This window comes from Leptidea sinapis, chromosome 1 (genome assembly GCF_905404315.1).
Source record: "Leptidea sinapis chromosome 1, ilLepSina1.1, whole genome shotgun sequence".
NCBI lineage: Eukaryota > Metazoa > Arthropoda > Insecta > Lepidoptera > Pieridae > Leptidea > Leptidea sinapis.
Window position 1 is genome coordinate 3,160,900 of NC_066265.1, and position 22,028 is coordinate 3,182,927.

Consider the following 22,028-nt stretch of genomic DNA (forward strand, 5'->3'; position numbering starts at 1 on the left):
TTTAGAGCAGAACTACACTTACTTTGACACAAAAAAGAAATGCATATTACTGTGCGCAAAAGTAATTTCTATGTCATCGTGACAATATACCTAGATGACAATCCTTCATCACGGATACTTGATCGATCGTAGTCTAATAATTTTAAGGCAGATCGCCAGCAGTTCAAGCTTGAGCACCCCTGGCCTACATGATATGCGCGCCCCTGAGAGGACTCTAGTTTATTCTTATATGGAGCTGAAACGTGTACATTCTAAATAGCTGACCGCGCATTGAATGCGTTTGAAATGTGGTGCTGGAGGAAAATGCTGAGCATACCCTGGTGCGTAGTACACCGTGCAAATGTGTCAGTCCTGCATGAAGTTGGGGTCACCGCGAGACTATCGACATTCTGCCTCCGTAGGATATTTGACTTTTTTGGGTACATCGCCAGAAGTATATCAGTCATGTTTATACGCGGACAAAGTCACGAATACAGTTATATATACAAAATTCTCGTGTAACAATGTTAGTTGCCATACTACGGCTATCGAAACGGCTTGATCTCTTCTTATGAAATATGTAGGTTGGTAGGTCTGAGAATCGGTCGTAATCTATATTTTATACACAATTTTTTTTAAAGTGCAACTTCTTTTGAATCGTTGTGATTACAAACCGGATGCAACGGAAAAAACGACAGGTAAGAGATACAAATATGTGTAGGATGAAGCCGGCAAAGAATGAGACAGAAATATGCATACTATTGAAGTGAAAACTTCTTTATCATCGTTGTGATTTGAAAGTCGATGAAACGAAAAAGCGACAGTAAAAAGTGCAGTCACATCAATTCATAATATTTAACATGGGAGATAATGAGAGGAAAAATATCACAATGTTTTGGTACCAGGCGATCATAGTTAAAGAAGAGATTGTCTTAAGTATGGCGCGAGTACCTATACCTTAATATATTCTGACTCCAAGCGCACGACGTATTACTACATAGACACCAGGAGAACATATTATTATATATATTAGTGGTGGTAGGAATGTCTTTCATAGCGGTTGAAATCAGTCATCCTAGCAACACGTACCAGGAATTCATATGCAGTTTAGAGGTTCATGCACCATGCAGGTTTCACTTCTAACATGTGTACTTTGTACGCACGCAATGTTTTTTTTTATTGCATTTTTTTTAATTAGTTTATACGGCAATACTACGTCTGCCGAATCAGCTTATTGCCCCGATAAAAAGAATAGGCATGTCCCAGGCCCGAGGGTGTAAGAGGCGACTAAGGACATTTACCAGTGGGAGGCTTCGTTGCACACGATGCCGGCTAGATTATGGGTACCACAACGGCGCCTATTTCTGCCGCGAAGCAGTAATGTGTAGGCATTATTGTGTTTCGGTCAAAAGGGCGCCGTAGCTAGTGAAATTACAAGGCACACGAAACTTAACATCTTATGTATCAAGGTGACGAGCGCAATTGTTGTGCCGCTTAGAATTTTTGGGTTTTTCCAAGAATCCTGAGCGTCACTGCACTGTAACTGAGAGGACGTATCAATACCATCAGCTGACCGACCGGCTCTATTATTTTGGATTCGGAATTATTGTTTGTAGAACATACAAACAAGTATTATTTTAAAAGAATCATACCTATATATTATACGCGTGCAAAAGCTTCGAATCCCTTTTAAAGAATGTTGTGGGCAGTAAAGTTTTGACAAAAGGAAAGTTTACAAATCAAATAGAGTGGAGAAGTGTTGAAAGATAAAAGAGAACAACATTGTTACACGTATTATTGATAAATAGATTAATTATAAAAACAGTATTTACTTTGATTAACGCGAGTGTTACACATTTAAATAAAATACTTTTTGAAAGGATTAAAACGCGTCTATTTGTATTGGTAACTGTGTTGTTACATTAGATTTTTGCGTAAAAGTTGCATTTTTATTATTATTTTAGTTGACTCCACGCTTCAAGACTTTTCCAGATCTCATTTTCAGGCGGACTGCAGATTACAAAGTTACAATTACACTCGTTTTAATCCTTTAAAAAGGGTTTTATTTAAATAAATAATACCAGTCAAGCATTGTTTTTTTAACAATATCAAATAAGAGCATAGACTTACAGTACACTAGCGTATTTAGCGGAGTAAAAGCAAGATAGAAAAGTACAGCGAATCAATTTTTATAGCCAAAACACATGATCGTATTTGGAACGGCCGAACTAACGGCCGGCGATCTGCTAGCGAACCATACTTGATGGTTTATTATACATATATTTATAATAATTACCGTCCGGACCGTACCGCCCGATGGTTGGCCGTACCAAATCCGACCATGTGTTTAGGCCATTACTGTGTACCAACGATTTTGATAGACATGTCGTAAGCAGTCAGCCACGCTCAACATTCGCTCCTTTATAGTATTTTGAATGTTAAACTAATCCTACGCCCAAGTGGGCGTACTCGAGCTATTCTCGAACAATGTGTAACGTTGACGAGCCACATGTTCTGTTAAACTTTGCTAATAATTGAAACTAAAATGCCGGGCTGCGTAATAAAACTAAGTAAAAATAATACTACAAGATATAAGAAAGACAAACAAACAAACAAACAAACACTGCAGCTTTATAATATTAGTATAGATTTGAAAGATGCCATTGAGTGTCAAGGTGCCACATACACAAGATGAACTTTTGTTTTTCATAATATTGTTTGTCTTCTACCGCATCCATCACGGGGAGTGTTCCAAAGAGCTGTATAACCTGATTCCTGCTTTAACATCAGGTGATCGTTTGTCCTCCTCTTACATAAAAAAGGGTACCTACATGAAAAATTTTGTGTTTACGTTAAGTATTTTTTCTCTGCTTTCAATATTATTGTGGCTGCCACGATACTGCAGCGCGTCGGGGATCTTTTCTGATGCCCGCGTAGATTATTTTTACGCGACTATGCGTAAGCGGTGCACATCCCTATTACGTTAGGGTCCGGGCTAGCCCCAATGGTATTCTGAGGGCAGTTTCGCGCAGGTTCGATTGTCAGTACCCTGCTGTATGATACATGTGCTGACACTTCGTTACTGTCCTAGATTAGGAAGGCTTAGATTTTAAGATGTCTTGTACTAACACTACCAATCCTTTGTTGGTCGAAACAAATAATTTATTATTATAATAAAAAAATCTCATTAAAGCCATCCTAACATAGTTATATTTCGGCCGAATGCGAACTAACGGCGAACAAATACATTTAATACTATTGCTTTTAAACGAAAATGTTTTCTATACATTTCATTCGAATCCTCAAGCAATAGGTAGAGAAAGGTCGGGCTCCTTCTCAGAAAATGGCGTTCTTACCGGCCTTTAACACCCTGTTCAGTCAAGCGTGGCTTTGTGCAGCTCGTTACTCGAATGAACAAAAGAATTGTAGCGACGAACAGGTTTATTTCTTTTGGGTCTACTGGGATCGAACCCGGGACTTCTTGCTCAGTAGGCAGGGTCACTAACCACTGGGCTATATGCGTCGTCAATGTTACTTCTGCCTTTCCATTACGATTTTTTTTTATAATATTGACACACTTTTTACACAAATTATCTTGCCCCAAATAAGGCATATATAGCCTGTGTTATGGGTTGCAAGACAACGATATATTTAATACAATATACTTACTTAAACATTAATAAATACATATAAACATCCATGACTCGGAAACATACATCCATATTCATCATATAAATTTTTGCACCTACTGGGATCGAACCCGGGACTTCTTGCTCAGTAGGCAGGGTCACTAACCACTGGGCTATATGCGTCGTCAATGTTACTTCTGCCTTTCCATTACGATTTTTTTTTATAATATTGACACACTTTTTACACAAATTATCTTGCCCCAAATTAGGCATATATAGCCTGTGTTATGGGTTGCAAGACAACGATATATTTAATACAATATACTTACTTAAACATTAATAAATACATATAAACATACATAAATACATTTCAACATCCATGACTCGGAAACAAACATCCATATTCATCATATAAATTTTTGCACCTACCGGGATCGAACCCGGGACTTCTTGCTCAGTAGGCAGGGTCACTAACCAATAGGCTATCTGCGTCGTCAATGTTACTTCTGCCTTTCCATTACGATTTTTTTTTTATAATATTGACACACTTTTTACACAAATTATCTTGCCCCAAATTAGGCATATATAGCCTGTGTTATGGGTTACAAGACAATGATATATTTAATACAATATACTTAAAATCGATAAATACATAAAAACATACATGACTCGGAAACAAACATGAAAACACATTCATCATAATATAAATGCTTGCACATACCGGGATTCGAACCCGGGACCTCTAGCTTAGTAGGTAGGATCGCTAACTCGGCTATACAGTCGTCAAATCGTCTATTAGCCAACAATGTAATACACCCGCACTTACAACTACGCTAGTCTAACTGGACCTTATAAATACTGGTTAGTAAATTATTCACATCGATTGTACCAATTACAAATTGGCTTGAGTTAGGGTTGGCAATTTTTTTTAAAGAAGAAATAGAGTATATCTAATCAGATATACTCTATTTCTTTTAAATAACTAGGTACTCTTTAAATAAGGTAAATAAAGAGTCACTTCATTGTGTGTATTCTACCGCATTTATCACGGGGAGTGTTCCGAAGAGCTGTTTAACTTGATTCCTGCCGCCGAATTCCACGACACGCCACAAGTTAGGATATCATCCCCACCATCTGGATGTGTGGCGGTCCTCCACAGTGCGGTTTTCAAGGAGCTTTCTTCCTCGTACTACAAAGCTGTAGAATGAGCTTCCTTGTGCGATGTTTCCGGGACGATACGACATGGGTACCTTGAAAAAAAGCGCGTACACCTTCCTTAAAGGCCGGCAACGCTCTTGTGATTCCTCTGGTGCTGCAAGATAATGTGGGTGGCGGTGATCACTTAACACCCGTGGTGACCCGTACGCTCGTTTATCCTCCTATTCCATAAAAAAAATAACAACGGCCTCCCAAAAAAAGTGTCATATTTTATTTTATATTTTTAAAAAGGATGCCACACCTCTCAAAAGATGAGGATGCCTAGAGGCGAAACACGTGTCGGATTGTTTAAAGACAAATATCGGCGGAATTGACACTAAAGAAAACTTAAAAGATTTGGATAGTTATTGATTTCCGCAAAGTAACGCCTACTTCAATAAAAAACATTAGATATTATGTTTAGGTAAATAGTCGACTTTTTTGGTTATGATAGTGGGTTTCCACTACTATAGTAAACATAGTGTAAAAAAATAAACTACGTTTAAAAAACCGACTTCAAAAACTGAAAAGTATCAAATAACTAAAAATTTAATTTAATACACCTTCACCTTTAATAAATTAATAAAATACTATTATTTATATGTGCTACCTATTGATAGGTTTTAAGTCGGTGCCAAGCCAAGCCAGTTTTTGAAGTCGGTTTTTTTAAAAGTAGGTTATTTTTTTATTTTTTACATTTTAGTGCTGTTTAATAATTATAATATATAATCAACCCGAATGAAAACTCCTAAAAAAGCCGTGCCCAAAAAACATTTATATCATCGAGGTAAATAAAAATTTTCATAAAAAATGTTCATAAAATGAAAACTACTAGGCCAAACTATATAAAAATTTTATGGGACCAAATGGCATCTATTCTGCATCGAACTAAAGACTTAAATTACGTAAAAATACCGATCAAATTGATAACCCCCTCCATTTTGAAGTCGGTTAATAAAGAGTATTTTAGCATAATCTATAAGTGTAATGGATTATATACTATACCTACATGATATAGAATACAATACTCTATTATAGAGTACGGTTGGCAACCCTAGCTTGAGTAAACCTTCAATGATATTTTACAATCTTACTTTTTGTACGCATAAGTTACTACCTGAGATTTCTCTTCAATACTCGAATCACTTAAAACTTTGGACAAAAGTACTTTACTAACAAGACTGCAAAAACTTTATACGGAACATCAACACCATGATATATTAAACAATCAATGAGATTAAGTTAATCTTAGATCATCTATACGTCCAGAATTCATAGGTTCTCAACGTGGGCGATAACGCCCCCTTGTGGGCGTTTGAGACTTTCGGGGGGGCAGTAGAAGACCCAGAGAAAATTAGGGGGCATTGAGATGGCGCAGATGGGGCGTGGGCAGATTAAAAAATACAGTCTAAAAAGGCAAAAAAATACACGAAAATACTCTAGAAAAAGCATATTCTCAAAGTGGGCGGTGAGCAAAATAAGGTTGAGAAACTATGGTCTAAATAGACTCTGTCAGCTATGAAAACGTCAAAAAAAAATTTAAGGTTGATAGATAACCTCTATTTGCGCGAAAACACAACAAACACAAAACACGTAGTCTTGCCATAAATACTGAAACAAAGAAAAAAAATTCTATTGCATATAACGTCTATAAGTTTTACAGTGTGTTACAAAAAAATGTTTGTGGCCAGACTATAAACGACATACAAATTGCGAATGTAAGACGTAGCTTGTCACTCACACTAAGGTAATAAACCTGGCCTGTTTTCATCGGTTGTCTAGCAGCAACATCTAGATAGCATCTAGACGAAAAAACTATCTAAGGTGTTTAAATTATAATCAAAGACTGATACACACGAATGTTATCGGTACACATCACTGTTTGGTTAATTATTAAAATTTAAATAATAACATTTTAATTATTAAAAAAAAAATTAATGTTTAGTATATATTATATGGGCCAGTAAAAGACTGGGCAATTTAGAACATATTATATGGGCCAATATATGTCTTACTTTAATCGTTCGAAAACATTTACAGCGCCAAAGAATAGAAGCGTCGGCGGTACGATAGGTTGAACTGTTGTCTCTCACCACGGAGCCTCCAGTTTGATCCTCACCCGCCACGTACCAATGTTTTTCAGTTTTCTAATTCATATGTAGTATCTTTAAAGTTTGCCACGCTCTTGCGTGAGATGGGCTGCGGTGATCACATAACATCATTGTCTTTGCCAATGACGTTCTATATACATAGATATATCATTCGCAGTGTGATAGCGGAACGGCAAAAGTGTGCTTAAAGATAATATAATATAATATTGACACACTTTTTACACAAATTATCTTGCCCCAAATTAGGCATATATAGCCTAGCATTATAGGTTGCAAGACAACGATATATTTAATACAATATACTTACTTAAACATACATAAATTCATTTAAACATCCATGACTCGGAAACAAACATCCATATTCATCATATAAATGCTTGCACCTACCGGGATTCGAACCCGGGACCTCTAGCTTAGTAGGTAGGATCGCAAATAATAATGTCAGCACACTTTTCTCTTTCGTCGTGTGTCAACCCGAATCAAACCTGAACTCAATAAATGTTTTACATAGCTGCTTATTGACCAAGAATGTTATAAACAACTGTAGTAAATGCGGCAATGTATAGATATACCAGTCGAAGCATATTACGGTGTATTTTGTGGCGTGTTCCGTGTTTCGGCTTTGTTTTTATACGACGTGCATTGTCTTTATGTAAAGAATGTCATTGGTATATGCTCGTACAAGCCAGGACAACCTCCTCTTTGGCAAATAAAAGATTTTTCTTCATTACTTTTATCAGGCAAAGCTTTTGATGGAATACCTAAATAAAACTGCAGAATCTTTTAAAGACTTTACACTGGCTTTTCAGCCAAAATATGTCTTGCTTTTTGACTTACTCTTCTTATTTTTTACTTTTTTGACTTACTCGTGTAAGGCATTGACTTTTTGACGTTTCGTGTATTTTTGTTGCATCACTTTTTGATTTAAAATAGTGGCAATGAGTTTCTTGCCCTTTTTTCTGATTAAGTCTCAACCCTTTACGAGGTGGCGGTAAATGTAAAAACTTTTTGACATTCATAACTTTCATTGCAGTGACCTACATGAATAAAGTAAGTGATTTTGATTTGATTTCATATACATTTACAGCCAACAGCGTAATCCAAAGCCAGTCTAACTGCACCTTATAAATACTGGTTGAGTAAATTATTAACATAGATTGTACCAATTGCGGATTGGCTTGAGTAAGCCTTGATAGATACCTACAAGTGAATAATCACTCCGCCCGATGTATTCCGGTCTAGATCCGAGCTAGCACGGGCCATTGCTTTATCCGCTTCAATACCATCGACCAAATCTTTAGATAACTTCACGACATGCGATATTTTAACGGTGTATTAATTCTTTTTATTCAAAATAGGATTTAAAATCACTTATTGGACGTCAAAAAACTACCACCCATTGGAAATAGTTATACTTCAGACCTGAGAAGACCGGGCGCAAAAACCTCAGCGGGCTTTTTCCCTCAATTTATTTACAATATATGTAGTAACACTATGAGGGCATTCGCTCCATCCCCATTCACATCCTAGGCTAATTTTAAATAGTACGGAAAATCCAAAAGTGCACGGATTATAAGAATTTGGATAGAAGTAGTCTAAAAGCGGACTACTTTGCGGATTGGTGGATGCAAATATTCATTTTTTTTTTTTCATAAAAAACAAATCAACTTACACTTACAATTTTTTTTGACAATATTTCCTATCAAAGCTTGCTCTTGCTGAGTAATCACAGAACGATCAGGCTAGCGACAAACGCGTACGACCGGATGTTCAGCCATTAAAAAGCTCGCTAACATTGCATCCGCTGGGGGCATTGTGACTACCGGTCACGGTTTCTATCACAATAGGTTTACATAAATATAGTTTCTATTTCAATACTGCTAAACTCGGTATTCATTTCACACAAATATTTCCGATAAAATACAAAGAAACAAACCTATTCAAGGGACATAAAGTCTCACTTCACATGTGTATGAAAATGAGAAATATTACCAATTTTCGATTTTCCCTTATAGCATGCTCTATCAAAACCAAAACAGATAACTAATATTTTGGATAAGACGTATACTTTCCGAAATATTAATGAACTTGGAATAAAGCTATACCTGATAATAAACTAAGAGTGTGCGAAATGTTTACAAACAATTAATTTTACCAGTGGGAGGCTCCTTTGCACAGGAAGCCGGCTAGATTATGGGTACCACAACGGCGCCTATTTCTGCCGTGAAGCAGTAATGTGTAAGCATTACTGTGTTTCAGTCTGAAGGGCGCCGTAGCTAGTGAAATTACTGGGCAAATGAGGCTTAACATCTTATGTCTCAAGGTGACGAGCGCAATTGTAAGGCCGCTCAGAATTTTTGGGTTTTATGATAATCCTGAGCGGCACTGCATTGTAACGGGCATGGCGTATCAATTACCATCAGCTGAACGTCCTGCTCGTCTCGTCCCTTATTATCATTAAAAAAAAAAAACATTTTGCTCATTGGTTTATTCGGTCGTATATCGTTTCCCGCGTTTATTTGCGTGGCTGCTTGACATTCGGAAACATTTCAGAATGGTCACTGTACTCAGTGTTATCAGCGATATAGTCAACATTTTGCATATTCTTGGTATATTCTCAGGTATAGCTTTATACCAAGTTTATTTGTAAGCCCGTAAGAGAATGCGATGGGAAGATGATTTCAAAAAAGATTGTTTCAACAACATGGAGACACAACTTACGACAGGAAAATGGGGAAAGATCTGGAGGAGGCCTATGTTGGCAGACAAGCAATGATTAACATAAGATATAGTATATATTAAGTGAAATATATAAAAGTTAAAAATGTACCTTTTTAGTTTGCCTGCAATAAAGGCTTCATTCAGTCATTCATTCATTCAAGAGTATTACATTTCGAACAATTTTTCGTACTGTAGTTATTTAGTGGTCGTAGTGCTATCTCCAGAAAAGGGAGAGGTTGGGAGAAATGCTGCTCGTTGTCTATTTCGGTAAATTTTGTGTGAACTTGGCAGTCTGGGAGAAAATTCATTTGACCTACTCAAAGCCGTTTCATACACATATTAGCACATAATATCATTCGCAGTGTGATAGCGGAACGGCAAAACTGTGCTTAAAGACATGTAAGCATACTTTCCTTCATAGTCGTGTGTCAACTGTCACTGTCCGAAACGAACCTAAAGTGAATAAATGTTTTACATTGCTGCTTATTAACCAAGAATATTTTAAGCAACTCGAGTAAATGCGGCAATATATATATACAGGATGTCCCAAAGATATGGGACATGAAGGGAAAGTACCTTAAATATCGTAGATAGGGTATTTCACTGAAATAATGTTATTTTAAAATGTTAGTAATTCTCCATTCAGAGATTTTCTAAAAATGACTTGCCTCGTCTGGGAATCGAACCGACTTAAATGTATCTATAATTTATGGATTGATAACCTCGTCATCGGCAATTAATAACTTTCTTGAAATTTGACTCAAACATTTTACGTTGTTCCTTTGTTTTAAAATACTATGTTACTTAAGAAGAGTTATTAGTTATAGGCCATTCCTTTGATTGGCATTGTAAAAGTATGGGGTTTAAGTCGGTTCGATTCCCAGACGAGGTAAGTAATTTTTAGAAAATCTTTGAATGCAGAATAACTAACTTTTAAAAATAACAAAGTCTTCTTTCCGTAAAATACCTTATCTACGATATTTGAGGTACTTTCCCTTCATGTCCCATAACTTTGGGAGGGCCTGTATATAACAGTCCAAGCTTATTATAGTGTCATGTTCCATATTTCGTCTCTGTTTTTATATGACGTGATTCGTCTATATGTATAGAATGTCATTGGACCTACTAAATCGTTTTAAAATATTGGGTTTTGATGTCAATCGCTTTTGTATTGCGCTTTTCTGGGATCTTTCCACTTATTCACTCTATTTTAGAGCCCAATGAACTGTGCAGCTTTCAGTCCAGTTAGCCACAGGTCGAGGCCGAATGAACCTACTTGTCATGCATCTCATGAGATACATACATGTTGCATGTATGAGTATAGACCTAGAATATACTAATGTATAGACGGCCTAACAACCAGATAATGTGAGACCAATTTTGTTTTGTCAATGTATGTGTTAGCTAGTATAATATTCAAAATACTACAGAGCAATGCTAAGGCTGGCTGACTGTTAACGAATTATCAATCTAAATCCGTTATAGTAACAATAGAATGCTTCCCTTTTCTATCTTGCTGTGTATCCATTACATATTTTCTTCTCCATTGCATGTTTTGTTGGTCTATACCATAGATCCCCTAGTTGGATTTTAAGTAAATGTTCCATAGATCAGTTATTCAAACGACAAACGCAGGAAAGCCGCTCGCCATTTTGATTTCCGATTTCTTATAGAATTGGCAACTAGAGATAAGGTTTGCAAGTTTGGATTTGAAGACTACAAAGTAATGAAAAACAGAGAAAACTTATTAATAATAATTACTTAATTAAAAAACATAATTAATCCATTTTAATGAATACCAACAAATCTAGCTGTTATAGTTTGTAAAGTGGTAAACTTTAGTACAATTCAGTGCAGCCCTGTTTCACTACGACCAATGTGATCTGTTGTGATTGCCACTGTTAACTAAACTGCTAAGATTGATTATTTTCGTGAATCTTATCACTGTGCTGAGCTGACAAATCTCATGAGGTTGAAGGAATTGGAATAGGGATGCAGCGTTTGGACAATTGACCGCTGACTTTCTGTGTAGATGTAAATACACCTGCTGACATAGCCTTTATTCAGAATGGCCTCCACACATTCAATTATGATGAACTCTGACTGGAAAATGCTTTAATTATTAGCTCTTTTACTTGCCAACTATTACTGTGTGTGTATCCAGCTGTCAATCTATATCATTGTTTAATTTCATACAGTACCATCCAATCAGCCGTTTTAAGATGATAAAGTAAAACTGACAAATCAGAAATTAGCTTTAGGTTGCAGACAACACAATAGAAATTAAATTTTCAAACATCAAAGCTTCAAAATGAAATATTACGAACTGTGCAAAAAGTATTAATCTGTTGGTTAACTATATTCTGATTTATTCATATTTTTTTTTATGTTTCTGTTTACAACCAAAACATTTCACGCACACTTACACACACATGCACACACACATACCTCTTTTTAGTGAGTTCGCTAATTATGTTTAATAATGTATAGCCTTTCGGAAGGACCTAGCCTCTGCAACTCAGCGTATCCTATCGCAGAGGGTAGGGCACAAAACATTTTGTACCACATATTATTAGTTGAATAAATGATTATTTATTATAGTTATTCTGACAACTATGACCATATGACTCCCAAACTATCCTCTATTACTCTGCTAAGACTTTTAAGAGGTTTTTTAATTCTGTTGTTTTTAGATAGATAACTGGAGTGTTGCAAGAAGTGGATTACAAATAATGAACCTATTTAACACCAAGTACCAATTTAAATAAAATAAAATATAAATGTGAATAATTTACAATTTTAATACACTTAAATGTATATCTTCCCGAAAGATTATCTTTATAATATAAAAATAAATTTATGTAATTTCCTTCCATTACAATTTCTATTGTCATAAACTTCCAAAACTTTTCGTGTTTCTTGGTGTCAATTCATGTGTTTAGTAGTAGTAGTATGTAGTGTTTCATAAACACAATTCTACAGAATTTTGTCCAGATAAAAAGTCTGGAATGATTCTTTGAGATATTGAAATGCAGAAGCAGTGATGAAGTTTGTGTTTATTTTAAAGCATGTTGTAGCACAAGGGTGTAAATTAATTATAAAATTGAGTATTTTACTATTCAATAAATTTGAACATGAATTATGCCACAATCAAATCCTGGATAGACAATCAAATCCTAGATACTTCCTGAAAAAATAAATAGAATTCGGAAAAAAAGAATTGAATGGCTCTAGGTACCCAGATAAACTCGTGAGGTTTTCATGGTACTTATTTCATAAAAATTTATGTACTTGTTCTGTATTGGCCAATAAACTAAAAAAAAAACTTTTCCTTTTATTAATAAACTTTTTGCTTCTTGTTCAAAACAACAAATACACCATAATGTTTTTTCCAAAATATTTATTTATTTAATCATAACTATAATATAATTTTTGGTTTCAACACTAAGTGTTGAGCTTGAGGGGCATTTCAACACTATTTTGCTCTTCCTTGTTAAAGGTGCAGCTCTGAATCTGATTGTTAATTTGATTGAATTACAATGAACTTTTTTATAGTTTCATATAAGTTTTAGGGCACTTTAAAAGTGTATTTAAATGTACTATGTAGATGTAGGAAGATTGTGATACACTTCTACATATAAATAAACAGATAATAAATATTGTGAAGGCTAGTGATATTTTGTCATTTTAGATAATACTCATAATAATAAAGGCTTAATGTCCATATTAGTTTTAAAACACAAGATGTAAATATTTATTACAAATTTCAGGGATCAATTAAATAACCAAACACATTAATAATTATTATAATTAATTTATAACATAAAATATTTTTATTTACAAAGTACGATTTACAACAGTATAATTTCTTCAGTGATATAAAATAGGCAGCCAAGCAAAATATACATGCAAGTTAGTTAGGAAGGACTTAGGAAGGCTTATGTACGACTGCGTAGGTGGCAAGGTCTTTTCTTACCTCCTGTTATTGGTAAACTAGGGTCTAATGGCGATGATCCCACTCCAATGGTCAGTGCCAATGCTTCCAACACCCATAACACGTCCCACATGTTCCACAACCACATCACAAGACACCACTATCTCATTATTGGCACAACATTCACGAAACTTAACAAATTTGGACAACTAATAAATATTTTAAGTCTTATTCGCACGATCATAATTTGATGAAATACATTACACACTCATTTAAAGTATTTTTCGAAAAAGAAACCATACTCGACCTTTAAATTTCCCAAAAATATATCACGTTAAATAAACAAAGACGCGTCATAACATCTCACTCCAAAATACAAAAACATACAAAAGACTGCTCTGTGCACTCTGCAGTCTAACTCAGTATTCAGTTTCAGTAGGTAGATACCTACTACTCAAGAATAACTGTCAAAATTAAATGCCATTCAAGAATGCTGACATTTGACATTGACAGTGTAAACCATAGAGTGCGTTCTGTTAACATTGGAGTGCGTTCGCAGTAAACGTTAACACAATTACACAATATTTTAAAATCAGTAGTATTTATATCAGGCCAGGAAAATCTTCAGAAAAATCCTGGACGCACCCATACTCGATTAATGGGCTCTTTTTTAGTCTTACAAAAGCAAAGTCGGCGAGGAACCAATTCAGGCAGATCTTTTTTTTCAAGTTTCATACATAATTTCGCTATGTCTTGAAGATGAGTGATGTTGATGTGCTTATCTTTTGGTAACATAAAGTCACCTGCTGGACGCCATGTACCATTTACCAAATGCGCTGGTTGCGAAAGGCAACCATCAAATGACAATCCGAAAGTGCCTGAAAATTTATACGGTTTGAAGACTTTAAATTAAAAAAATGTCTCCTCTCCTTAGTTTTCACTCCTTTTGTACATTTTTTGTGTAAAATATTAAAAATAATAAGTTGTAAATATCACTTAATTCCTAATACTTAATAATTTAAGCTTATATTTGTGTATGTCTGTACATCAGCTGTGGTATTAGCGCGGCCACGTAACTGCCTATTCTTTTCGTCCTATCTTGAACAGATGAGAATAGAGTGAAGTCACGCAACTACTGACGTGGACTGGGCGAAGCACCCGGTTAGCAAGCAATCAACCAGCGTCGCCGTGATTCAAGATATTTTCTCAGTACGCCTGCAGGTTTCCGTCTGAATCCCGTGATTATTGTTTTAGTTGTTGCCTTGTTCTTGTGTTGGACAGCAGCAAAAGCATACCACAACAGAGGTAATAAGCAAGATATGCTTGGATGCGAATTGCAAAGATCTGCTTATGACGTGATATAAATAATATTATATATTATGTACTAACGCAATAGTAACTAGTTAGCCCTGATGAAGAAATCCCGGTGATCGGTGTGGTATTACAATAATCCTGTTACAATTCTATTCTGACGTGTTCTTGGTAGAAAAGAAAAGAATCTATAGGTACGTGTGGCGGACTAGCATGTATTAAACACAAATCTAACCCCATGTTTGTTTTCATATTTCTCTTACCGTTTTAAAGGCCGTTAAACTTGTAATTATAGTACATATTTAATTATAGAACTCACTAACTACACAAACTATCGATTACTAAGTACATGCTGCCTGTTTTTCTGTCTTCAGACATATCAAAACACTAAATACTGGTAAAAATTGTAAAACTAAAATACTGTTAAAATATAAATAACATACCATTACATTTAATCCCAAGACTAACAATATCGTTGGGCTGGCAGTCAAAAAGCCATGATTTAACGATTGCTAAAATAGCCAAACTTTTATTTAAATTCGTTATATTTCCGTTACTTTTTGCCTGCAGAGAAACGTTAAATTTTGGTTAACAATTATTCCAGTATGAACAAGGTAACTGGTGCAATGTTCATATGGATGTTCAGATCACCTTCAGTCTGTGTCTACTTCTTACTTGTGCAAAACACATAACACATTAAGTATGGATTGTGCGTCAGATCCTCTATTCATTCAAACAGTATGACATCGTCTTGAAATTGTAGTATTTTCGTTGTATTCGCAAGTATTACATATTTAAATCTAATGTAATCTTTACGCAAAATCCTAATGTACTAAAAGAATGAAATTATTTTAAGTAAGTATGTTTATTTTCCTTACTTTTTTACTAGCAACAGTTATCCATAGATGATCGTCAAAATGCATGAGATATTCGAGGGTTCTCATTTCTGGTGTTAGAGTACCAATACAAAGACTTGAATTCTTTACTCTTACATATCTTTCGTGGGGATCAAATACATTGTACTTGTGAACTGTAGTGTTAATATCTATTAAGTGATTAACTCCAACAAATCCCCAAACAGGCGGACAAAACATATTTCTTAATGGAATTTCTGCTTTCTCAGCAATTATTGGGGCTATTTCCATTCCCAAATCTGAAGTGGCAACGACTATATTTTTTTTTCTTACGCTTGTGACTGCATTTCCTAAAACTGTTGCGTTATAACAAGCTGGCCCCAAATTTGCAACAATAACAAACATTTTTCGAGAGGCAGATGCATTAATCATCATTGCCAGTTTTAACATTACTTCTTTATTATCGTGTAACCATCCTCCAATCGAGAGTTCCGGTCTAAAAACTTAACCATATTAATTTTATAATTAATATTATATACCTATAGTTCATATATATATTTTTATATAGAGATCATTTTTAATACATCATACTGTAAACAAGGTTTATCAAGAGTGTAAGTAAATATTTAACATAATTTTATACTTACGAAAATGGAACGTGATCTAATATAATTAATAAATCTGTATTTGTTAGGGCCACTCCAATTTTATCGACATATCTTACTACTTTGCTTGGGTATTGTGTTCCAATATAGCTACATTCCCGTTCGACTAGTTCAAGAAATGGCAATGAATTAGGGTTGTGATCGTCATAAACATATATTTTCGATATACTTCTCTCTTTATTAATAATTTCTAGAAGTCCTGATATTAAATACATAGCCATGGGGTTTCCAGCGCGAGAAATACATACAGTAAAAGAAGTTTTCGGAGGCTCTTCATTATGTTTAAAGTCTAATGTGAGACCAGTTATACATTTCTGTTCTTGTTTTATCTTTTTGCTGTATTGCTTAAAATTTGTTATCAGATGCTGATATCTATCAGGCAGCATATACACGTCAAATTTATAGTAGGAATAGCAAAAATCAAAAAATTCTGACGCTCCTCCAATGTATTGTGGCTTACTTCCCGACACTAAATGTTCTTTCCATACGAGAGGACATCCTGTGTGGTGCCATTTGTTCTTTTGATTTATTTTGGACAACCATGTCTATATATAAATATTATCATGAATATACAATAATAATAACAAAATTGGTATTTATGTGTCAAGGATAATTTAAATAAATTATAAATTAATAATTATTATATAGTAGCAAGAATTATTAATTTCTGCCGCTAAGGGATACGTATTTTTAAGCTATTGCATAGCTTCTATCGCGGGCCTTGAGCGTGGAGACCGAATGGTCATTAGAATTAACGTGGAACAGCGGTTATTACGTATGCTTTTTGTGCAGAAGGTCCCAGGTTCGCGCCTGGGGTACGTTTTTTTTAAATTTTATTATTATGACAAGCATTTTTTATTTAGTTTCACCTGTCCCGTTGTCTGTCTGTTATCAAATCTTGCAAATTAAATTTTACTCACTTCCCGTTAGTTTTTTTTTAATTAATTTTATCAAAAATAACCTCAATATTATTACTTTTTTATTTACATTGTTATTTTTGAAATATTAATAATATGAAAATGTGTCAGTCGACAGTTGTGGTCCATTCAATGATAGGAAACGAGTGCCATCTTGTGTTAAAATATAAAACTACGATAAATAAATTTATCAGTTTCTTTTCACTTTTTTGGATCACTTAGCGTATCCAAAAAATAATCCGAACAACTGGAGTACACTAAAAAAGAGTCGAAAATACTTGGTAAAAATGGTAATAAATATCCACTTATTCTGGCGATTTCAACATCAACTTCACTGATAAAAAATCAGAGCGGTTGACAACTTTTCTTTAGAAAATATTGAATTTGAAAATGAATAATGATCCACAAGAATCCACAACAAAATATGGGACCACCATTGACGCGGTATTTTCCAGATATTTAGAAGATATCAAGTCTGAAGCTTATGTTTCTTATTTCAGTTACCATAAACCTATAGTTTCAATGATAAATATTCCTGAATAACCTACATGTATTGTAAGATACTCATTTGCCGCGGCCGCAGTTTGCGAATGCCGGAACCAAATCAGACCCTATTGAGTACTTAAGTGGCCACTCGGAACTTTGTATTCAGTCAAGAATCTTGAGCGGTGCTGCATTGTAATGTTCAAGGCGTATCATATACAATCAGGTGAACGTCTTAATTGTCTCGTCAATTTTTCTCATAGAAAAATATTTTTGTCCCATTGATTTGATATTCAAATCAAATCAAAATCACTTTAAAATTTTCCATGTCCATGACATACATGAATAAAATTTTCATTTGTGAATTTACCGACACTTCGAAAAGGGTTGAGATAGTGAGAAGAAGTAGCAAGAAACTCATCGCTACTCTTTTAAATGAAAATTTACATTCTCATCGTTTTATAAAACATTTCAATTGCAAGCTATTTAATGTAAAGTTATTTAACAAAAATACTAAAACTTCGAATAGTCAATGTCTTACACGAGTGAGTCAAAAAAGTAAATGCTAATCAATACACAAGTTATTGTGTACAGTAGCTGCATCACCCACATACACCGTAAATAAATAAAGGTATTTTGCGAGCATTTCATATGCGTCTATAAAAAAATATATAATAACTTTTAAGAATCTGAAGCAGATTTTATGGTAACAGGATCATCCTGCCACCACAAGTAGTGCCTCTCTCGACCATACTTTAGGAAAGGGGACGACCCGTCCCATGTCGCCGCCACAAGCAGTGACATTTAAGTCCAACCCGGTACTTCTTTACCAAATTAATAATAATATGAGGTGAACTGAGAAATTAATAATAACCTTCCATTCCAATACCTGTTTTTCTATTCTTTCACAACAAAAATTTGGTAATGTTTGTGCAAGATAATCTGCGATAAGAAAAACTTCAGCAAACATGTCACATTGAGATTCTCCTGCTATGACGATTCTGAACACCATTTTAACGATTTTCGTTATCTGGTTACTAGCCTTTTGCACAAATGATATTTAATGAGTATTATTTAAGTCATAGCTCGTATTATTATGTCGATTATATTGTGTTTAGTATGACATTTCAGTACTTTTTAAGCGTTGTGTCCAATTGCGTTACATCAAGAAGGTATTTATCAAAGAGAATTTAACCAATACGTTGAACAAAGGCTTTCATAAGTATGAAGTCTAACAATCAGTCAAACAGTCCCATGTCTAGTCTCAAAAATTGACAGTATTAATTTTATATTATGTGGTTTTAAATTATAGCAATAATTGAATATATTATTAACTATATTATTATGTATAAATACTGCTTATAAACTATTTTGCTACTAAGTGTAGAAACCGATACTCGAGCCTGAAAAAAATAGACCTACTGCAAAAAAATATTAAAGTATTACCAAAAACAGACTCGACGGACGTTGTCCTGACCAAACCTTGCTTGATAGCACAAATATAGATGATAATGCAAGAGGATGGTATCTTTTTGAAGTTAGAAAGAAATAAACAGCAGAGAGATATAAAGAGTGTATCTAAATAATCTCACCGTTATTCTAAGCCCTTATCCAGAAATAATATTACTAGAGACAATGATATTATATACAATAAAGAGGTAGATATCGCACTCGCGCGCGCAAAATATTGCAAAATAATTCAGACAATTGTCGTGATTTCATTTAGTCGCCTAATAGCAGCGAGCCAAGCGGAACGTTTTCGTGGCGTGACAATAATAATCTAAAATGCCAACCTGTGTGTTAAGAAAATGTAAAAATGTTTGCAAGATATATAAGAGTGAAGATATTTCATAACATACGAACTTATATTATCTATATATATAAAACAAAGTCGTGTTAGTTACACCGTTTATAACTCAAGAACGGCTAGACCAATTTTTGTGTTGTTAGATTTTTTGGATTTCTCTTAGTCTGGAATAGGATAATAAGTAATAAAATATCAAAAAAATCACGAAAAAATATTATTATAAAAAAAATTATTTTCCGATACATTTTGTATGGATTGACATTTTGTCATCAAAATAACGAGAATAGAAAGAATTCAATGAAGGTTTTTGTTAGTTTCACGCTACATAAGTTATAAAATACAACTGACAGTGCACGTCATGTTATATTATGTTATTCAAGTTGACTGGTTGGTGTGTTTGTTTCGAGTTTCTATTAGCTTATTGTGCCGATATTATCATTAACAATGTCACAACCAAGACGATCAAATTATTCCCGACAAAGACGTACCTAATGCAACTAGGATTCGAAACATTGCGAATGAAAGGACTGAAGAAGAACAAGAAATTGCAGATGAAAAGAACCGCGTTAGTATGGATCGACTTCGTGCTATGAATCACAAGAACAATGCGAGGCAGCCCGTAAAACGGATCGGCTGGCAATACGAAATCGTCCAGTAAAACCTCAGAGATCGACAACTAGATAATTTTCGACGCACAAGAAGAAATTTATGAAGTACTGATTTGAATCGAGGAGCATTTCGATACGATTGCAGTGCTTATTATTGTTTGAGAGTGGGAAACTACTGAATCACGACATTTTCAAGCAAACACTCAAAAATACAATGTTTGTTTCTCAATGACCCATTTGGGGCAGTCATTATCTAAGAAAGAGGACATTCAAGGTATTTATTTATTAATATACTTACAGACAATATAGTAGAAGAATAACATACTATACTTATTCCTGTGTATTATGTATGCTAATTCTAAAAAAAGTGTTTAAAAATCAGTAATACGGACTTTGCTTTAGATATTGTAGATATAAGGACAGATTCACCATCGGATTGGATCATTGCAACCTCTCGAAGATGGACAGCATAAATTTTTACAATCATTCTTCATGGGCAACATGGAGGAATAACTTCAATTAGTCAATTCAAGGAGCAATCTGCAGCAACTACTTGATGAACATTTTGCATGTCGAGTTAGCCCGCCAATCTTTCCTTTCCGATCCGTCTCTCAATCGCCCTGACCATTCAAATCTTAAGCCCAATCATTCAAAGTTTATGGTCTGAATCTAGAATCCATTCCATCCCATGTTCAATTAATTATAAGTAGCATGTTCATGGGATGGTAGACCATCTGCGTTATTTGCTTTTGCGCATGATAATAAAACGGTAAAACCCAAGCACCAAAATACACAGCCAATAAAGAATCATTAACGAACTTGATTTTTTTATTTCCTTATATTTATTATCCTATTAAAATATTGAAATTAATTAAATCCAAAATCTGCTCATTTATTGCCTCTAACGCGAAACAATATTCGCCGGGTCAGCTCGTACTTATATAAAAGAACATCGTATTTGTATTTTATCACGATTTTATTTCTTATTTACAAATAAATCTCGAATTATTAACGTGGTGGTTCGAGCAAGATAGAGATTATGATGTCAACTGCAGCGCGACAAGGACAAATAGTATTTGTCATAGATTAATCAACCAGAAGTGAAATCGTTGGCAGAATACATAGCGTTCGTAACCGCTATAACCGCAGATATTTTATTAGTACTTAATCTTGGAATGTATGTAACGTACCAGGAGGTCTACTCGCAAAATCGACAACGACAGATTTGGAACGATACGATAATACTCCGAATATACCGCAACTGTCTGCTGCGGGATGATCGAGGTAGTATATTTTAGGACAATTTAGGAAATGATGTAAAAAAGGCGTTTTTGCAGTGAATGTAATACGAAATTTAATATTTCTTAATAAAAAAGTGCGTATAGCTGAACTATCAAACTACAAAAACAAGTTTTAGGGTAGGTAGCGGACGTAGACAGTAAGTGCTATCTGCTTGCGTAGGAGTATTTTCAGTAACACTGCCCTTTCGGTATATCCCTTGCTAACTGCAGAAGAATCAATGGATCATTTTCTGTTTCTCCCATTATCTTATTGTAATAAACCCTCAACCAAAATTCATTCATAAATAATATAATATACAAGAAATAATAATTGTAAACTTAAAACTTTTTTGGAGCCGTTTCACACACATTTCGGTTTTGTTTTGATATGTCTGTATTTTTTTTATTATTTTATGTACAAATAATTTATATCATCAACCTTGATGCTCCGATCAGCCAAAAAGCTAGTGACCCATTTGCACAACTTCTCGGGAAGCCCATAGGATGGCAGTTTCGCTATAAGCGCTTTATG

The 22,028-nt window shown here is 34.6% G+C and overlaps 2 protein-coding genes across 4 annotated transcripts in view; both read right to left on the minus strand.

Moving 5' to 3' along the window:
* LOC126968374 (uncharacterized) overlaps window positions 1-13,763 on the minus strand; it is a 220,972-nt gene extending 207,209 nt beyond the window's left edge. The window contains exon 1 of the mRNA XM_050813371.1: window positions 13,614-13,763. Within this exon, the coding sequence (XP_050669328.1) occupies window positions 13,614-13,719 (106 nt within the window). The 5' untranslated portion in view covers window positions 13,720-13,763. The remainder of the gene's footprint in view (window positions 1-13,613) is intronic.
* On the minus strand, window positions 13,428-18,912 carry LOC126968806 (putative malate dehydrogenase 1B). Of its 3 annotated transcripts, none has more exons than XM_050813945.1 (5): window positions 18,691-18,912; window positions 16,384-16,900; window positions 15,761-16,232; window positions 15,326-15,446; window positions 13,428-14,449 (listed from the first exon to the last, which is right to left on the minus strand). In XM_050813945.1, exons 2-5 carry the CDS (start codon window positions 16,785-16,787, stop codon window positions 14,196-14,198), a joined length of 1,251 nt encoding a protein of 416 aa, XP_050669902.1. In that variant the 5' UTR covers window positions 16,788-16,900; window positions 18,691-18,912; the 3' UTR covers window positions 13,428-14,195. The 3 variants fall into 3 exon arrangements, with proteins under 3 accessions (XP_050669902.1, XP_050669891.1, XP_050669880.1); XM_050813934.1 differs by having other exon boundaries at window positions 16,384-16,946; XM_050813923.1 differs by having other exon boundaries at window positions 16,384-16,946; window positions 18,676-18,912.
* Window positions 18,913-22,028: the final 3,116 nt, after the last annotated feature.